At 41.9% G+C, this 21,291-nt stretch overlaps 1 protein-coding gene across 1 annotated transcript; it reads right to left on the bottom strand.

Moving 5' to 3' along the window:
• Positions 1–1,005: 1,005 nt before the first annotated feature.
• Positions 1,006–14,410, bottom strand: Psmc1 (proteasome 26S subunit, ATPase 1). The gene is made up of 11 exons (XM_010616292.1): positions 14,339–14,410; positions 10,973–11,026; positions 10,326–10,422; positions 8,438–8,562; positions 8,023–8,208; positions 7,711–7,839; positions 6,773–6,869; positions 4,421–4,610; positions 3,485–3,636; positions 2,630–2,784; positions 1,006–1,344 (listed from the first exon to the last, which is right to left on the bottom strand). The coding sequence occupies exons 1-11, from the start codon at positions 14,339–14,341 to the stop codon at positions 1,210–1,212; spliced, it is 1,323 nt and encodes a 440-aa protein (XP_010614594.1). The 5' UTR covers positions 14,342–14,410; the 3' UTR covers positions 1,006–1,209.
• Between the last annotated feature and the right edge of the window lie 6,881 nt (positions 14,411–21,291).

The following is a 21,291-nucleotide window of genomic DNA, read 5'->3' as shown; positions in this document are numbered from 1 at the left end:
GTTCTTGAGGAAAACAGGTCCAACACTGGGGGTTACTGGGTCTTGGGAAGCAGGAGGAGCTGGAAGGTGCTGTGTAAAGGTGCACTCTGTTTTGTCCAGCTAAGAGGAGGCCTCTCTTCTTCCTGCTGCTTATCACACATACACACTCCTCCTTTTTCATTAAAAAATGACATGGTAGTCTCTGGGAAAGGCCAAATGATACAAGAGTGTTAGAGTTTCTGCTAAAAGAGTACTACGGAGGAAGGGCTTCAAAGCCACTGGCTTTTCCACAGGCAGGAGGGAAGAGACTGCGCTGGGAATCCTTGTTACCCAGGCGCTTCAGTCCTGTGTCCGCAACGCCTGGCACTCTGGGCCTTGGTGACCATCTGTAGGAATGGTAATCTCAGCATTATTTTAGTCAATGAAGTACAGCAGCAGCCGGAATGGTGGGAGGAGTGTATTTCAGGCTTGACCCTAACTCTACCTAACTCCATCCTGACATCCTCAGCACTGGCATTTGCTGTGGCTGCTTTTGTACAGTTCACCCAAAGGAGACTTTCCCTATGGATAGGGCAAAGGACCTGGAGATCACCGAGGAGGAAGAGGAAATAATGGGTATGCTTTGTGGGTTTCTTAATCTGAAATTTATAGAAAACTTTTAAGTACAGGTATCTCTTTCTAAGGGTGCTCAAGTCCCTTATGTAAAAGGGCCTGAATGAGCCCAAGAAGAAGGGAAGGCATGGCTGGTATGAAGTACTTCAGCCCTGAGGTTTCTTTTAGGAACCTTTACTCCAGTGGTGGTGAACCTATGGGATAGGTGCCACTGAGGGCTATCACTGGGATCTCTAAAAGGTTTGCCATTGCTTGGTCTCTCAGAATGGCAGTATTTACATTCCCCACAAAGCCAAGAACCTGCATGAACAACAAAGGAAAGCTGTTTCCTTCCTTCTCTTTGAAAACAGTGCTATGTGGGAGTATGAAGATAGTGAAGTACGGGGCTCCTCGTGATAGCTGCTGAGGCAGGTGTGCCTATTTGTGAACGAGCACAACTTTATTGGGGAGCAGAGAGCAAGCAGCACAGTGACCACAGACAGGCCATCCAATGGAGAAGACAAGTTTGCTAATAAAAATAAACTGGAACATGGTCTCCCACAGGCACCTCCCCAAACCTCATCCTTCTCAGGGGTTGAGAAAAGTACCAACCACTTGCCTGAAGGCAGCTGTTGTTCACTAGAGATACAGCCCCTCAGGGGTACCTTCCTGTTTCTTATAAAGAACATTTTCTTTAGATTTCTTGAAATCTTCATTTGTTACTTTCATTCTGCGTTCTCTCAAAGCCATCAGCCCAGCTTCTGTACAGATTGCCTGAAAGAACAAACAGTATGTTCAGAAAGTGAAATATTTTTATCTTAAGCAATTGAGAGAGCTATTCTGAAATAAGGTATAAGACAGACTAAACAATTGCTCATTTGGGAAAAGAATATTTTTCAAACGTTTTAAGTATCCTGTTATTTTCTGCAAGAATCTGAGATGGCTTAAACTGGAAACAGTGATAATTTAGAAAAGGGACTGGCCAGGAGTCAAGGCTGTGGACTCCAGGTTTTGGCTCAAGTTCCAGCAAGCTGTGTGGCTTGGCAGTTCAGGGAATTAGGCCCTGAAACTTAGAATTAATTGAGAGTATGTGTCCATTTCATTTACTTACAACTAAAACGTTTATTCTGCCTAGATAATGTAAACTGTGCTTGGAAAAATAGAACAAGAATCCTTCAACATAAAATCACAGCACTAAAATTTCTACTTGGTTATGGCCACCAGATTTTCATTTTCAAATGGTTCAGACAGTAGCCAGGAGTAGTGGATGGAGCACTCCCAGCACTTGGGGAGGCTTAAGGCAAGAGGATCACAACTATGGGCTCAGCTTGGGCAACTTAGCAACATGCTGTCTCAAAAAAATGTAAAGAGCTGGTGTACAATTACATAATTTCAATTAAAAAAAAAAAAGATATATTTTACTCATCAACTAAGCTATGTTTCTAGGACTGATGTTAGTGATCCAGAGACTCAGTGCAGGTGCTGGCCCAGAAAAGCACTGTATGTGCCATTCCTACCCAGGGACTTCAGCCAACGGAGACCCAGGAAAGCAGTTTGTGTCCACATTCAATGCCGCCACTAGGCCTTGGTACAGCTGGGCAGCTGAGAGCGAATATTCTAACTCATGTTCATTTGAGATTAAACCAAGGGCATAACCTGTCAGAACACAAAGTGGGAACATGCATGCATTAGGTGGTAGGCCCCCTCTGCAGGTCTAGATGAGTTCTCCCAGAAGACTCTTCCTCTTGCTGGGACTTCATGGCCCCACATTCCTGAGCAAGGCTGCAAGGCTATGCAGAGAAGTTGGTAAACTTGGCAAGACTGACTCATCCTTGTGTTTATAGAGCTTTGGAGTCATTTATTTCATAAAATAATGCATTAAATGGCTTTACATAAAAAGTGAATCTACTCTAGGTGCAATGGCAAGCCAACATGACAATCAACTTTAAACCCCAGACCTCCACATATCTGGCCAACCCCATAGGGGCACATAGCCTTTCCTGAGTGATGGCCACATTTCTAGGGATGCCAGCTAGATGCCAGCTGCCTAAATTCTCACCTTGATGTCAGCACCAGAGAGATCATCCTTTGCCATGATCAGGTCATCCAGGGTCACATCATCAGCCAGCGTCATCCTGCTGGTGTGAATCTGAAAGATGCGCTTCTTAGTCTTTTCATCAGGCAGGGGGAACTCAATCTTCCTGTCAATGCGCCCTGCAGGTACAAAGCTTTCCGTCATATCCCATTCAGCTCCAGGCCCTGGCTCTGCCCTGCCTCAGAACGAGGCCTCATGAGCAATTTCAATCACGTGGCATCCTGTGATGATGACATCCAGCTCTTTAAAAGTGAGCATCCTTTCTCTACTTAGTAAATTTCTACATTTGAGTTCACCCCATTTAAAAGAAATCTCCGCCATGAGAAATAAATGAAAGGAGTTCTTGATGGCACATTAAGTGACAAAGGACAGACCTATTTTGTTCAAAACATTACAAAAGGTAGCAAATGTTACTGCTTTTACTAGTGCTACCTGAATGCAGAGAGTAAATCCAAGCTATGATATGAATTATTTCTTCAAGAAAAAGAAGCAACCTTGCAAACACAGGGTCCTGAGTTTGATCCCTGGTACCAAAAAAACAAAAACAAAAAAAACCGTTAAGGCTAAGTGGAGGAAATGCACTATTTGTGGGGGAGATTCAAAGTGTAAAACTGCAGTTAAAGGGCCAGGCTGGACAGGCTCCAGCACACTCTTACTTGACTATTATCTCAAGGGGGCATATTTTTGGTAAATTAGAATTCCAAGTTTCACTACAGTGTTAGCCATGTATGTATCATTTTATAATCACACCCAAAGCAGACTTAAAATACAAACATACAAGAATATTAATTCTCTATTTGAATCTAAAGCAAATTTAACCTGGTCTGATCAGCGCTGGATCCAAAGTTTCTATTCGGTTTGTGGCCATGATAACTTTCACGTCTCCACGTGAATCAAATCCATCCAACTGGTTCAACAGTTCCAACATTGTTCGCTGAATTTCTCTCTCACCTCCAGAGTTTGAATCATATCTTTGGAAAAGAAGAGAAGACATGAAAACCCACCTGATCAGATAATGGGGAATAGCACAAAAGACCTCACTGTGACAGAACATTCCCTTCACAACCTGAGTGTTACTGCCTCATAGTCTAGCAACAAAATCAGCACACTCTGATATGGTCTGAATATGTCCCCCAAAACAACTGTGTTGAAACAATCCTCCCTGTGGTGACAGAGGTGGTGCCTGCTGGAAATGATTCGTGCCTTATAAAAGGGTTGGTGGGAACTTGCACAGGCCCTTTTTCTGCTCTTCTGTCCTTCTGGAGAACTAAGCAACAAGGTAACAACCTGGAAGCAGAATGGCCTCACAGATACCAACACCATCATCTTGATACTGGATTTCTTTCTCAGCTTCCAGAAATGTGAGGAAATAAACTTCCATCTTTATAAATTAGGACATCAGTGGCATTTTAAGAGTAGTACAAGTGGACTAAGATGCCCCCATCAGCCAAGCTACATATCACAATTCTTGGCCGCAGTTTCTGGGGTTGACACTGTATAATTAATTCTGACTCTATGGTGTCTGATCCTCCACCCCGACTAAATTCCTAGAGCAGAACCTCCCATGGTCCTGGCTGTGTCCCCAATCTGGATGGTCCTGGCTCAGGTATGCTCAAGATGTGATTTTCATGACTGCCCAACTTCCACACATTCTCAGTTCAGGGTAGTTGTTACCTGGCCCCTGAGAAAGCAGGGCCCAACACTGTTCATTCTCAGAGAAGAGCTGGCCTCAGAATCATGTAAAAGAAGCTCTACCTTTTGGTCCCAATGGCATCAATTTCATCAATAAACACGATGGATGGTGCATGTTCTTCAGCAACTCGAAATAATTCCCGTACAAGTTTGGGCCCATCGCCCAGGTACTTCTGAATGAGTTCAGAGCCAACCACTCTCAAGAAAGTGGCTGAGGTTTGGTTTGCGACTGCTTTGGCTAACAAGGTTTTACCTGTTTTAGATGAAAAGAAAAAGATAAAAGGGGACCTTCCCTTATAGAAATGTTACTACCTTAACAGGTGGTTGTAAGTGTATAGACCTTAGTGACAAAAAAGATGCCAATATCAAGTGTTTAAGCTGAGTAGGTAGAAATTTTAAAAATCTATTAATGTTTTGATTTTTCTAAATTACTTTCCTAAAGCCCTCTAGGCCTTTTAGAAAATATCTTATATTTATTTTCAAACCTTGAACCAAAGTTTCCACTGAAAAATCACAAACTGTTTTGTGCTAGCAATGAAATAGATCTCATTGTTTCTCTAGGTTAGCCTTTCTTGGACCCCTTCAAAGCTGCATATACAAGGGATGATCAATAAATACAGTAAATGTTTGAATTTTTAAAAAATTATTATAGTAAAAGACAATGCCAGGAATGACAGGATAAATATCTTTGAAATAAGGGGGAGTATTTTGGGTATTTTTAGAGAGATGGATGGCAAAGTTTTAGTGTAACGATGGGATAAGTTTGTTAGAAGCAAGGGGTAATTTTTGAGTGTCTTTTACTATATTTAAAATCCCCCCCCCAATATTCACTGTATTTTTTGATCACATAGCATAAAATTAACCTGACCCTTCCAACTCAGGGTTAGAGAACCAAGTAAACTATGAACTATCAGTGATGAAACAAAGTCTGGGAATCCTAGTAGCTTTGACTCTGAGGAGACATAGGAAGTAGTCCCCAGCACAGGCCACACAGCCCTGCTAGCAACAGATGAACTCCTGGTTGGGCACGCTTCCAGCCAGACATCTGAGCTAGGAGCAGCTCTTGGTGGAGCCCACAAATGAGACCTATGGATGGAAAGCTTAAGAGACTCATCTAGTCTGTGGCGTGTACTTCCAAGGGCCAAGAGGTTCTTCTCATTTATCTCAGGAAGATCTTAACATTTCATCACTACTCCATTCTGACGTTTCTTACAGGATAAAAACAAAGTCAGCCAAGAGCACCAAATTCGAGAATTTTAGAGCTGGAAGACCTTGACATCTTTGATGGTGAATGAGGATGTGCCTGAGGGCTGTGGAGATGCCACAAACTAGAGGCATCTGAGGCAGAACTGGCAACCTGAGGCCAGCAAGGGAAGGAGAAGGCTGGCTCCTTCACGTGCATGGGATCTTACAAGCCAGAAGCTACCAAAACCAGCTGCTGGATTGCTTCAAAGGTCAAGGAATTACTGAACAAGTCTCCACTCCTCTGTAGGGCCTGCCCACCCAGAGCTGCACCCCTGCAGAAGGCACGTGGCCCTTGGTCAGGAGGCCTGAGTTCCAGCTCCATCCAGTTACCAGTAAAATACCCAGAGAGATTGAAGCCCTGGGCCAGTCACCCGCCTCTGAAAGGTTAACTTTCTGAGTCAGAAAATGAGGAGCCGCAATAGTGATCTCTCCTAGTGCCACATTTCTGGGCACAGGCCTCCCAGTTGTGTGCTCCCCAGTGCCTCCAGTGTGGGCAACCCTCAGTACAAATCAGCACACCCTCAGAACCAGTTTCAATCTTTCAGGCAGATGACTATATTCTAGGTACTGCTCTGTACCTTATTACAGTGAATTAAATGTGTCTTTATCATCATCCATCAAATGTATCTTCAGTGCCATTCTGCTAGGGAAATAAACCTTATCCAAATACCCCAGAATAGCTTTTATAGCAGTTCTCCACCATGGCTCTGAAGGCTTGGCTACACTCCAGACAAATATATCAGTCCTTGGGCACAGAACCAACATCAGTATTTCTTGATGCTCCCATGATGATTCCATTGCACTTGGTATAGCCAAGTTACAGTACCTATTTTGGTTTTGATCATCGTTTTGTTTTGGGTTTTTTGGGTGGGGAAAGGAGCTCCAGGGCTTCGTGTATGTTAAGCAATGTGCTCCACCACTGAACTACACCCCCAGCCCTTCAATACCTGTTTTTTGTTTGTTTTGTTTTGGTACTGGTGATCGAACTCAGGCACCAGTAATTGTGAGGCAGGCAGTGGAACCACTGAACCAAATCCCTAGCCCCTGAACACCTGTTTTAAAGTAAGGAACTGTGCTGTCCTCAGTGAACACTTTAGTAATTCCAACTAGTGAATGTGGCTGCTCAAGATATGGGCTGAGTGCCTGTAGAGTGTCAAACACAGAGCATACCTGTGCCAGGTGGACCATAGAGAATGACTCCCTTAGGGGGCTTTATGCCCATCTCTTCATAGTATTCAGGATGGGTGAGAGGAAGCTCCACAGATTCCTACAGAAAAGAGACACTTGGTAAAAATGAAAGGCTTGCTTTCTCAAATTTTGAGTGCTGTTTGACATCATGAGAGTATCTTTCAACAAAATTAAGCAAAAATCTCATTCTTCCTATAATGTTTGCTTGATTTTCATTAGCATCAAGGACATAGAAAGTCCCACTAGATCCTCTAGCAGCCATCTGTTCTAAATTACACCCAATGTCCTTTCTGCCTTCTAGTAGAAGTCAGCTTTGAGCAACATTTAAGCCACTCCTGAGCAAAAGTAGCCTAAGAAAGACAAAACTCATCCCTTTCATTTAACACATTCACAGCGGGGCTGTAACTCATATGTCTCACTGTCAGGTAGCTCTTTAACCACCGTGAATTTCTCACTGTGTGGCGTGCACCACCCAACTGGACTGTCCCATGTTGCCCAATGGGAAAGTTATGCATGTATCGCCACTGGGTCAAGTTGGCGGGAATGTGTTAAACTACACATGGAGGCTAGGATTATGTTCTAGACCCACCACCTGCGTAACCATGGGCAGGTAAACATGCTACCTTAATACAGCACTGGGTGTTTCTAGATAGCCACAGCTGAACCGGACACATCATGTCTTCACACAGACAATTCATTGAACATTATATATAAGAAGTAGATAAGTGCTGCTGCTGTAGAAGCTATCACATACTTGTTATTTCTACTACCTAGCACAGTATTAACACAAACTACAATAAACAAGCTGAATCAGTCACTGGTCTGATCAATGAAAATAAACAAACCAATTCTAAGTACCCTAAATGGGACAGCAACAAGAAACCAAAATCTAAAACCCTGTAACTAGTTCCCAGCCATACCTTAATTTCCTGGATTTGGTTGTCCAACCCACCAATGTCAGCATAGGTTTCCTGGGGGGCCTTTTCCACCTTCATCACTGTGACCAGAGGATCCGTGTCATCCATCAGCACCCCAATCACAGCATGCACCTAACAAGGAACATCAAGCTTGAACACAGAACATGAGGGACCCCTCAGTCCATTTACAACGAAGCACACCCACAGCATCTTTCTCCTCTCTAGGAGCACTCTGGCAATCCACATCATGGGACAGGTAGATGGAGCAAAGCGGAAGAACCAATTTCCACAGGTTTCCTTAAACCAGCAGCTCACCTTGTGGTTGAGCAGGACTGAGCAGCCTGGTTCCAGCAGATCCTTGTCCACAAATGAAAGGATGCTGACATAGTGTTCTGAGCCCACAGATGTAGACACAATGGCATGATTGTCATCAATGATCTCTTCCAAGGTTCCTACCGACATTGGGGTTCCCCTCAGATCATCCACCTTTGACCTTTCCTCCTATACATGAATATGGCGTGATGGAAAAATACATTAGACCTGAAAGGAGGATAGTCGTAATAGTTTACTAGGTTTATAAAGCAGCTAATGCTTTCAAAAGGTAGCTAATGAGGCTTCATAAAAGCCTAGGTAGGTACAACTACTTGAATCATCATTTGTTGACAGTTTGGAGTTCTACACAGAAATCAATTTGTAAAAAAAGAAAATTAATGGTGGTTTCTGCACTTACCTCTTGCTTTTCTTCTAATGGTTTCATTTGTTCCTGATTTCTAATAAATTCTTCCTCCATGAGAAGATAGTCTTTAATTCTCTCTAACTTGAGTAGTTTTAGGCGGCACTGAGTGTGAGGTGTCACTGTAATTAAAAAAATTAGGTATCACACTTGGAACTTAAAATTTGCAATTAAGGAAAAAAATACTACGGTTTTAAAATTAAACTCATTTTAAGATTCTGAACCAGGTGTGATGGTGTACACCTGAAATCTCAGCATTTGGGAGGCAGGAGGACTATGCTGAGTTTGAGGCCACCCTGGGTTACACAGTGAGACCCTCTGGAAAAAAAAAAAAAAAGATTCTGAAAAATTCAAAATTCGCTAACCCCAAGTAAGCAAGTGCCAAGATCAAAAAGGGAAAGGAACTCTGGCAGTTATAACCAAGCATCTGAAAACGGGGGTGAGGTCTGTGACCAAACAGCCAGCGAAAAGAGACAAACTCACTCAGTAGTCTACTTTACCTAAGAAAAAAAGCTAATGACACAAAAGAGAGTTTGGTTTATTTTTCCCATGGATACAAGAGAGGAGTCCTGTTCAGACAGCACCACTGCTGCATGCTAGCTGTGCACGTAGCCACAGTAGTACAATTTTACACCTGTCATATGTGGCAAATATTCTTTCCTATACTTTGTTTTTTGGGGGTTTGTTTTGAAGTTTCATACCACACAAGAATTTTCTCATTTGTATAGACAAATCTGTCAACCTTTTCTTACAGTTTCCAAGTTTTCTAACTTCAAAAAGCCTTTTCTCCCCTAAAGTTAAATATGTTCCTGAGTCTTTGTGTATTTATTTTTTCCATATATATATATATCTGTGATCCATCTGGCAAGTGGCAAGTGATCTAATTTTATCTGGACAGAAAATAAAAATGGCAATCATTTATATTAAATAACCCATCCCATTCCCCATAGAATTGAAGTGTCCCTTTCAATACATGTTAAATATCCAGGCAACCTGACTGTCTTTAGGCTTCCTACTTTCTGTACTGGGACCACACTGACTCATATAGTAGACTAATGGTTGATTTTACTATCTGACTCCTCTTTTTTTGGAGGTCCTGGGGATTAAACTCAGGGCCTAGGCAAGCATTATAGCATTGGGCTATATCCCCCACCACCACCCCTAGCCTCTTTTTTAAAAATTCTGAGAAAACACCTAACTTTGCCCAGGTTGGCACTGAACTTGAAATGCTTCCTGTTATAGCCTCAAGTATCTGGGAATACAGTCTGGCACACATACTCCCTTTCATTCTTAACTAAGCAGTATTTTAAAAATTAGTTGACTTCTAAGGGAGAGGCATTTCTTGATGAGGGTAGGGGCAATATTTGTTTTGAAACCTAAAGGGAAGAGAAGCAGGTCCCCATGGGATGGACTCAGGGAAGAACATTTTAAGCAGAGGTAAGAGTAAGGGCAAAGGTCTGACATACTGAAGAGTCAAAGGACACAGGCAGTGTGACCAGTGAGCAAAGGGGAGTGGCAGGGATGAGCAAGGACAGGTGAGCTGGATAGGAGAGCTGTAATTTTATGTTCAGCAGGCAGGCACTGAAAAATTTTAAATTAGGCATCACATGATTTGAAGTTTTAGTTTTGATACATTTTATTTCATAAAATGAGTGTTTCTGAGTTGCTCAAGTTCAGCCTGGGTTTTGTAATCTAAAACTGTACTTTTAATACACTAAAAGAGCTGGCTATGTAAAGAAAATTAATGCAATTTTTTAAAGTCAGAGAGACTCATATAATACTCTATTTTAGCTCTAACCTCCTTCCTGTTCCCCTGCTCTCTTACAGAATATAAGCCACATGCATAGAAGTGGTTCCCCCTGGCAAGAAGGAACTGTGTCATTACCCAGTGGCAGTTTGCTGGCAGCATCTGGCCCCTTTGTTTTCTTCTTCTTTTTACCCACTCTAGTTGGTACAGGAGGTTCATATTTCTTTTTCTTGTCCTTGAGATTTTAAAAGATCAGGAAAAAAGTGACACGGAAGTCAAAACAGAAATTTATTTCTATATCAGCATCATCTATTTCTAGGTGATAGAATTTTCCATGTTTTACAATGTTACTAAAATACTACTTTAAAACAACCCTAAGTTTCACTTTCCTGAAATTTTAATAAACACAATCTTTTGATACTCCTAAACAACAGTGAGCAGATTATTCCAGTAAAGTCCAGAGAGGTCAGAATATGTCAAGAGTTTAAGTAATGTATGGCTCACACCTCAAGGTATCAAACCCTAAAATTATGGACAATTTATTTAAAACTTCATAATTCTAATCCTTTTACATATTTAAAAACTATTAACTTATAAATACCTACTTGATGGTTAGGTCAATAACTTTTTAAAAACAAAAAGGGTGTACTCTCTATAGGCATGCTAGTTAAATAACTACTGAATCATTTTGCTTTTTAAAATTCTTGACTCTACAAAGAACCTAGATGATAGCTATGACAGTTTTCCAGTTTGCTCATACTGCAGTACATATCTGGCTTATCTACCTTGTCATCCTTCTTACCACCTCCAGGACCATGACCACCACTCTGACTTTGACCCTGAAAGAAACAAAACAAAACATGAATACAAATTCAGAATATAGTCACTTTAAAAGAATGCCCATCTTACTGTCCTATGATTCTGAAACACACATTCTCCTCATTTTAATACTTGTAAAACCAAGACATACCTTGCAGCTAATACGTGCATTTAATGTAGTAGAGATTACATATAACTAATTGCATCTTAGGATCAAGAACAACTCTATTATGAAGTAGATATAATTAAGGAGGCTGAGGTTCTAAGAATATCCTCTCCTAAGTGGAAGGTACAGAGCTTGACATTCTTTCATATGAAACTACAAGACTGAGGCTACTAGTATATTTCAAGAAACTAAGCTTTGAGAATTGTCACTGTACATAATAATCATTTACTCTTTAAAGAGATCACACCAGAATCCTAAAGAAGATTCAACAGCAACTTATTTGCTCCCATCCTGAAGCCTGGGAGCTCTCAGGCAGGATTTTCTTTTCAATCTGAAAAGCTGAATCACCTGGACGTGTTAATTTAGAAAAAGCTAAATGGGATTTCTGCTTTTAAAACAGATTCTTCATTAACAGGACAATGCTTAACACAAAGCAACCTTAGAAATGGTGTCATTTCAAACCCCCCAGTAACAGTGAACTTACTAATTAAGAAGGGCTACTCAGCCCCCTCATATCACTTTCATGTAGGCGCCTTTAAATTAGTATACCAGCAGTTTTGTTCCCAAAACAATTATAATTGTGGTTACCCAAGAGTTAAGGTCATACATTTCACCACACGTCAAGATTCTTTAAAAAAACAAACAAACAAAAAAAAAACCTTTGTGCTCTAATTTTCAAAAAGGCAATTAAGGGCTTGGAGAGATTCTAGGTAACACAATTAAGCTGAAACAGGCTGTCCAAGTTATAGGCCTTTATCAATGGCATACCTCCTAAAGAAACTTGCCAGTGATTGGGGCAGCTAATGTTTATGGGATCCTTCCTATGTGCCCAACTCTGTACTACTTCATTAATTCTGTACTTCACTATCTCTTTAATTCCATACAGTCTTCCCAAGGTACGGTTCATTTGTCCCTCTTTTAACAGGTGAGGAACTGCAGTAAGCCTGAGGACACAGGTTGTGGAATTAAAATGAATCCAAGTCTGAATTCTGACTCTATCTCCATAGGCTATGAGGCCTTGGATAGATCAGGTCACCTCCTTGAGCACTGGTGTCCTTAACTGGAAGCAAGGATGATACTAGCTCCTATCTTGTTAGTGAAAGTAAAGCAAACATGCAAACCATTTACCAATTACATGAATTGTTTTCTCCAATGTACTATTACTGGTGAAATAAGGAAGAGTAGGGTCAGGATCTTAACTATCAGTCTGACTACAAGACCATCCAAATCCATTCTGTTTCCATTCTTCACTCTTTTGCCCATCTCTCCATCCCTCCAACCCGTTTTGGTCTGGGTCATCATCTCTTATTTGGACGCAAGCCTCCCAATGAGATCTCTGGGTCTAGTTCCTCTTCTCACCAATCCAGCTATTCATTACTTTCTAACAAACAGCTTGCTGTGCATGGTGGTGCACACCTGTAATTTCAGCACTCGGTAGGCGGGGGCAGGAGGATTGCTGTGAGTTCCAGGCCAGCCTGGGCTGCACAGTGAGTTCCAGGCCAGCCTAGACTACACAGCAAGCCTGTTTCAAACAACAAAGTAAAACAAAAAAACCAAACCGAAACACAAACAATTGACCCTTCACATCTTAAAACACTGTCAACTGCTCCCTGACCTTTAAGGAGTAATATTCAAACTCTTCAGTTTGGTATGCCTGGTCCTTGCCAAACTGGCTACCCCTAACCTTTCTAGATTTATCTACTGGTACCTTCCATAAGATCCTGCAGGTCTGGCTCCAGTGGAGGACACTGCCTGAATCGGTCCCAAATCCCATCTTTGGGACATTTTACATGTTTCTTGGTCTTAAATAGCCCCTGCTATGTGCCAAGTAGTGTGCTAAACATTCTCAGAGTATTATTCCATCCTATTCAATTCTTAAAAACAGTATGAGATTACTATCATCATCTCTACTTTACAGCTAAGGAAATCAAGACCCTGAGAGGTTAAGTAACTTGGCTACTGTCACAAAGCTTGTCAGACATGGAGCCAGGAATCAGAGTCAGGTCTGCTAATCAACAGAATCTAGGTGTCTTTCTATTAGAAAAGACTGACAAAAGAGTTCATGTTCCATCGCAGCCACTCTCTTTAGCGAGATGAGGATGCTCCAGGGTCTGGAGGAATAATGACAAAATCCTGAAAAAGTACCTGCCATGTACTCAGGATATTACCCCAAAGTTCTCAGAAGACCTCTGTGTGTGGTCTGACCTGGTTGCTCATGATTTTCGGGCTAAACACAGTCCCATCTCTGATCCTTTGCATTTGCTGATTCTTCTGCCTGACATATTTCCCTCTGATTTTTGCATTGGTTACTCCCTCAATTTAGGCCTCTGTTAAAATTTCACCCTCAAGAGTCCTTCCCTGACACCTTATCAAAAATAGCTACCCTCCCCATCTCATCCCTTTCTATAAAACAGCCAATACAACGATGGCCAGACCAGCCTACCCTGCTCTCTGACATATCTGTTTACTGTCCGCCTTCTCCTCTAGAAAGGGAGCGCCATGAAGGCAGGGAGGTCATCCATCCTGCTCACCCCCACACCTTCAGTGGTTAGAACAGGCCTAGCCAAAAAGCAAAGCAAAGCAAATACTCGACTGTTTAGCGAACTAATGAATAAATGCTGGCTGTTTTTAATACTAACGCACCGCGGCCCCAACCCCCAGTAAAAAAAAAAAAAAAAAAAGCGCCCGCGTTCGCGGCTACCTTCAAATGCTCCCGCCCCCACCTCGGCCGCCGCGAATCCCCTAGGCCCTGGCTGTACAACCCTTCGCTTGACCCGCTCAGAAAACACCTGTGCGGGCCGGGGATTTAGCTCAGCGGTTCGGTGGCCTGCCTTGCAAGCGCAAGGACCCGAGTTCAATCCCCGGTACCAAAAAAATAAAAAACCAAATCTGCAGTAGATTGGCAGTAAAGAAAAAAGCTAATCCTTCATAAGGACAATATTTGCTTTATATACCAAAGATCTAGTATCCGGCCAAGGCCAGAGGGTCGGACCCGGCCCACCGTGACCTGAGCGCTGTCTCCGCGAGCTTCAGAGCGCCGGGGAGACTGGGCCCCCGAGAGGGGAGAGAGCTGCCGACTTCCTCGGATAGCCGCCGAGTTCTCTCCCCTTGGGCCTCTCCCACCACTCAGTACTGCAAACAGAAGCCGAAAACCTTAGTCACTCACCATCTTGCCTCGGCCGCTCCAGGCGCCGGTGCCGGAAGTGCACTCGCAGTAGAGGCGGGTCAGAGGCGGAAGTTGCCGACGAACACTACGGGAGCCGACAGCGACCAAATCCACACGGATGCGTCTGTGTACCAAATGATTGTGAGGGTCCCTTGGCACCGCGTTGTAACGCATGATGTGAATCTTAGAAATATTTTAATTGAAAAAACTCTAACGAGTTTATTAAGTTTTTGCCAATAATTTAATGAGTTCAACTGTCAATCGAAAGCAACCGCGATATAAAATATAAAAATATATTTACATTACGTTAAAATCATAACTGGAAATTACTGCTCCAAAAACTGGAGTGGCACTTGGAATTGCTAAATTGACATATATCTTTGCCCGAACACTTTTTTATTTCGTCTCTGGGATTAACCTTCTCCGTATCTGTGTAAATTGTCTAAATCTGTTTTCTTCTGACAACTGGTGACTTGTGTCAAGTGTTCTAAAATTCCTCATCTTGAACTAATTGATAAAGATCATCTTTTCCTACATCCACCAGGACGTCAGTGATCCTTCCTGTGTCTGGAAACTTCCATCAACAGGTGCTCAAAATGTGATTACTTTAGGGATTTTAGTTGTGAAACACGAAAAAGATTTCACTTATTTCACATACAACATATACACGCCTGTCTATTATTGCTAATACATTTGTTAAACTTTCGAGATTAAGACGTGTTTGAAATAAAGATTTTATTGAGTTTAGGATGTTGGCCCAAGGTAAAAAGACCAATACTAAGACAAATTCTCTACCTCACCAGAAGCATGTACAGGTAGCAGTTGGAAAATGCCCACCAGACTGAAGGAGCCAGGGTATTTTATAATGACATTTTGGGGAGAAGAAACATAACTCATTAACGTTGAGCCTACACTGGTTGTGGATAAGAGGGGCAGGACAAGTCCTAAGATAGGAAGTTCAACCATAATGCAAAGTTTTTGCTGCTTCTTGGCTGGTTGGTTCTAAAAGTGGAAGTGATGTAGCCTTGATAGGTAACCTTCAGCAAATAAAAAAGAATATGGATCTGTTTTGTTTGTTGATTTGATTTGGTTTTTATGTGTGTTGAATGCAGAGCCTTCATACTGAGCTACATCCCCAGCTCTTTAACAAAATTTTTTTTGGACAAAGTCTCACTAAGTTGTCCAGGCCGGGCTGGAACTTGAAATCTTTCTGCCTCAACCTCCCAGACTGCTGAGATTTCAGGCTTGTGCCACCATGCCCACCCGGAACTGTTTTTTTTCTTTGTTGATTTATCTTGACGTTTTAAGTTAGGATGAATTTCTCTTACCTTTTTTTTTTTTTTTTGCCACCATTCTTTGGTCTGTAACAATGTACAAATCTCAGGATTCTTACCACACTGCAACAGAAACTCTTGCCCCTGTCAACCTCCACTAGCAAATCTGGCCTGCACACTATATGATACATGAAATTGAATGGCAGTACAAGGAGAAGATGGCCACCCCTTCGCAGATGCTACAAGCCATGCCAAAGTTGCACAGGGTGGCCAGGCAGTCTGTGTATAACCCAAAGAGCTACTCACTGGGCTCCTAAAATGCCACCACACTGAAAGAGATGACAACCAACATGTAAGATTTAAATTCCAGAGGATGTACCAAAGGTGTCAGAGCCTTCAGGCACAGCAAACCTGCTCATCTCTTTTCTTCCTGTGGCTGACTCTCTCGATAGTTTTCACCAGGAGACAGCCACCCATGCAGCTCTCCCTCTTTCCTACTTGCAACTTCCTGCCTTCTTTAGGGCCAAAGGCCTGGCAGTCTCCTAACCTCTCTTTGCTCCCTCCTGGCTGTTCATTACATAAATATGCTGAACTATTTTGATCCTTTTCGTGTTATTTAACTGTTCCCTGGATCCTCTTAAGAGAGGAGGCCTAGGGACTGGCCTGGTCAGGAGGTGTCTTTCTGTCTTAGGATGGTAGGGCTGGGAGAAATTATGAATAGCCATTTAAGGCCATACTACCAAAACTGCTATATACATTCAATGCAATGCCAATTGAAATTCCAACACTATATTTCACAGAACTAGAAAAAAAAATCCAAAAATTCATTTGGAACCATAAGAGACCTAGAATAGCAAAAGCCATTTTAGGCAACAGACACATGGCACCAGGTGTAACAATTCCCAATTTGAAACTATACTACAAAGCCACTGTGATAAAAACAGCATGGTACTGGCAAAGAAATAGGCCTGAGGATCAGTGGAACAGACTGGAAGACACAAAAACAAACCCAGATGTACTCAGCTACCTCATCTTTGACAAAGGAGCTGACCATCCTCAGTGGAGGAAAGATAGCCTCTTTAATAAATGGTGTTGGAAAAACTGGATGTCAACCTGCCACAGATTAAAATTAGACCCTTATCTTTCGCCATGCACTAAATTAAAATCCAAATGGATTAAAGATCTAAATATTAAAACAGAAACATTAAACTTGCTGGAAGGTAAGTTAGGCAGAACTCTGGAAGACATTGGTATAGGAAAAGACTTTATGAACAAATCCTCAGTAGCACGGGAACTAGCAGAAAGAATCAACAACTGGGATCTCATCTTACTAAAAAGCTTCTGTACTTCAAAAGAAACCATTAGCAGAACTAAGAGACAATCTACAATGTGGGAAAAAATTTTTACCAGCTGTACCTCAGACAAAGGACTATTATCAAGGATATATAAAGAACTCAAAACAATCAGTCCCCCCAAATATAAAGACCCGATCCAAAAATGGGCATCCGAAATGAACAGACATTTCTCATACAAAGAAGTGAAAGCAGCAAGAAAATATATGAAAAAATGTTCCACATCACTGGTCATTCGAGAGATGCAGATGAAAACAACACTGAGATTCCACCTCACCCCACAAAGAATGGCTGCTATCAAGAAATCACACAATAACAAATGTTGGCGGGGTTGTGGGGAGAAAGGAACCCTCCTCCATTGTTGGTGGGAGTGCAGACTAGTGCAACCACTATGGAAATCAATATGGAGATACCTCAAAGAGCTTGGACTGGAGGTTCCATTTGACCCAGCCATCCCTCTGTTGGGTATCTTTCCAAGAGAACTAAAAGAATCATATCACAGAGAAGTATGTGCACCCATGTTTATAGCGGCACAGTTTGTAATAGCTAAATCTTGGAAACAACCTATTTGCCCATCCGTTGGAAACTGGATAAAGAAGTTGTGGTTTTTCTATAAAATGGAATATTACTCAGCCATAAAGAGCGAGAGAATAGATTCATTCATAGGAAAATGGATACATATTGAAGATATACTCCTAAGTGAAATAAATAAGTCCCACATGTGTAAATACCAAATAGTTTCCCTGGTGTGAATATTCTGCAACAATGCATAAGATTCTAATAAGATTACTGACATTTAGAAATGGGAGGAAAGGAGCTAAAGGTGTAGGGAAGGTGTGATACGTAGGGGAAGAACAAAAAGGGAAAAGAAAAAAATGTGAGAGAATGAAAAGATGAAAATAAAGTGTTTGTAGATGGGGAGGGGAGGAGGGGGTGAAGGGAGGGCAGAGGTAAGGGGAAAAAATGAGAATCAAGACTTGTCATGTAGAGGTACAAGATCCCAACAATGAATGTAACTGTACTATATCCCTAAAATGTACCAATAAACTCAATTAAAGCTGGAAAAAAAAAGAATAGCCATTTAACTATGTTTTTTTCTCACACATGTGGAATTAATGTGTTTAAAAAAAATTTTTGCCTACCCTCTCTTTCAAATATGCAGGAATTTAAACAGTATTGAATCTCATGCTTTGCCAATAATGCATACATGTTGTATTGATGTATATAACTGTGTGTGTGTATTAAAAAAAAAGAATAGCCATTTAACTATGTTTTTTTCTCTTACATGTGGAATTAATGTGTTTAAAAAAAATTTTTGCCTACCCTCTCTTTCAAATATGCAGGAATTTAAACAGTATTGAATCTCATGCTTTGCCAATAATGCATACATGTTGTATTGATGTATATAACTGTATGTGTGTGTATGGATATGCTTGTGTTTGACTGTGTGAGTGTATGTGTGCATGAATGTCTATTTTTCTCCCTGTGCCTCTATACCCCCACACTTGTAGTATGAATATAGAGTCATCTGCAGCATAATGTTTTGGTCAGTGGCAGCTGGAGTATAGGATGCCAGTCCCTTAAGAGTATATTGCCTAGTGACATCCTAGTCTGTGTAAGTGCACTTGATGAGATTCCCACTCAAGTCACCTGATGACACATTGCCCAAAGTGCATTGCTGTCAGTCAGTAACACCTGACTGTACATGTTGTCCTATGGGTGCCCAAACTGAACTTAGTGTCTTCTCCAAGGATCCATTCAACCGCACATAAAATCTCTCCTGGCTAATGTCACCATACTGAGACCCAAGCCAGAACCTCTCGGTCTCCCTCTCCTTCACTCATCCCCAGTCGGTTCAGCGGTCAAGTCTTGTTTGTCCTACTTCTTCTGTCAATGTCTGGTTCAGAACTCTTTAACCTGCCTCAAGATTCATGCAGCAAATAATTTCTGAGTGCTTTAGGCTAACTTCAAGGGCCTGGGGGCACTGCAATGAACAGGTAGACAAAAAATCCTTTCCCTGATGGATTTTTCAATGAATAATTAAGTGTCGAAGTAAAATATATAATATTTCTCATGGCAATAAATACCATAGAGAGAGTTAAACAGGTTAAGAAGTATGTGGCAGTAGAAGGAGGGCGAACTTTAAATAGGATAATACTTGAGTAAAAACCTTAAGGATGGGAAATGAGCTAGTTAGACAGGGGAAGAACTTTCTAGATAGTGAGCCCAGCCAGTGCAAAGGCCCTGAGGTAGGAGCTATCAGGGATGGAAACTAGAGACCCCATGTAGTGAAGTCAGAAACAAATACAACTTCCAATAGAAGCTAAAGGGTTGGAGATGAAATAATAACCTAATAATGAGAAGAGCACATCTGGCACCAGACTACCTGAGACTGTACTCCATCGCTTATTAGCTGTATTGGTTCCTTACTGCAGCTGTGAGAATTGACCACAAATTTAGTGGCTTAAAAGCACACAATTTATTCTTCTAAGGTTCTGTAGGTTAGAAGTCCTTCCGAAGTCACTGGTCTAAAAGCAGTACTACAAGACTGCATTCCTCTCAGAGGAGCCTCCACTTCCTTGCTTTCAACCTCAAAAGGCAGCCTCTGAGCCAGGCATGGTGGTGCATGTCTGTAATCACAGCACTTGGGAGGCTGAGGCAGGAAGATCAAGAGTCGAGGCCAGTCTGAACTACATAGTGAGACCCTGTCTCAAAAAACCCAACCAACCAATGAACCAACCAAACAAACAAAAAAGGCAATTTCTGGAGCAGCCTTCTACATATTGTGAAGTCTCGGGATGACGCAGTGTCCTGGCACTCGCATCCTAAACAAACATCTTCGGTGACCCAGAGGTCGGGGCAGGTGTCTGCAAAGCAGAGTAGACACATCCTGCTGGCCTGAGGGTCCCCTGGGGCGTTGGAAGAAACCATCAAGATTTCTTTTCATCAAACCCAGGGCCTCACGCATGCTCCACGCTCTACCACTGAGCAATATCCTGAGTTCCCAGAACTTTTGCTGGAGAGAAGGAAAGGGCAGGAGAGGTTGACCCATGGGTGGTGGGCTGTTGTTGGGTGGGACCAAGAAGCTCTGGTGTGCTAAAGACAGCAGCTGTGTGCCGCACATTTCAGAAAGCTGGGGAAAGGATTCTGAGTATTTTCACCATAAAGAAATGATTAGTGTTTGAGGAGGCAGACTTGTCTCACCCGATTTAAGCATTACACAATGTATCCATGTGTTGAAATATCACAGGGTATCTGGCAATGTGTACAATTTTCATGTATACGTTGAATAAAGAATACAAATAAAAATACAAACTATTAAATAGGCAGTCAGTCCACGTCTGAGAACATGGGCCCCAATGCCAGGTCTCCTTCCTAGTTTTGTCACCAGTGGGCTGTGTCTTCTCAGATAGGTCATTTGGCCCCTTTGTGCCTGTGCGGTCATTTGTGAAACGTGGAACTTTCTGTTTCCCTCCTCATATTTTCATGGTTTGAAGATTAATGGAAAGTGCTCCGAATAATTCCTGGCATGATGTAATTACTCTCATAAGCTATCTTTATCATATTATTATTACTATAATAGTATTCTACCTCTTACACACTAACTGGTTGGCCTCGTAGCCCAATAAAATTTATAATCTATTGGTGGAGAGGAACAGGGATCTTTAAACATGTTTTCCTTGTGCATCCACAAAAATATTTTCTAAAATTATGCATTCCTTGACACATTTCAAAGTTAGCACCTAAATTTCATTAGAAGCTTAATTAGCTTCAAAAGATCCATTTGCTGGAGAACGAATGGTAAGTATGGACTTATACAAAGTATGAGCGGAACATATGGTAAATGTTTAAATAAAGATAGATTCATTGCAGTCAAAGGCATATTGCCACGAATCCCCCTCAGAAATCCTTCCCCTCACTTTGAACACACCTGTCTGCCATTCTTCCCACTTTCTGAAGAGTTCTGGAGCCCATTTTTTGTGAATGAGCATCTTCAGTTGTACCGCCATGGCTGCTTCTATGTCCTGCATTAATCCAAAATATCTTTTCTTGATCATTTTCACTTTGGGGAAAAGCCACAGTCTCACAGAGCCGGATCTGGCGAACAAGGTGAACAGGATGCATCGAATACCTTTGTGAGCCTACCTTTCTGTTTCATGGCACCTGCCAGCAGCATTTACTGTATTTTTTATTAGTCCTCATAAAGACTGGGAAGAGGACTTCCAAAGCTGCTTCAGAAAGTACCAAGAAAGGCGTTGAACATGGTGGCTCACTCCTGTAGTCACAGCACTTGGGAGGCTGAGGCAAGAGGATTGCTGTGAGTTTA

The sequence above is a fragment of the Fukomys damarensis genome, unplaced genomic scaffold (assembly GCF_012274545.1).
Source record: "Fukomys damarensis isolate Sample0158 unplaced genomic scaffold, DMR_v1.0_HiC HiC_scaffold_21, whole genome shotgun sequence".
Lineage (NCBI taxonomy): Eukaryota > Metazoa > Chordata > Mammalia > Rodentia > Bathyergidae > Fukomys > Fukomys damarensis.
This window is presented reverse-complemented; position numbering and strand designations above follow the sequence as displayed.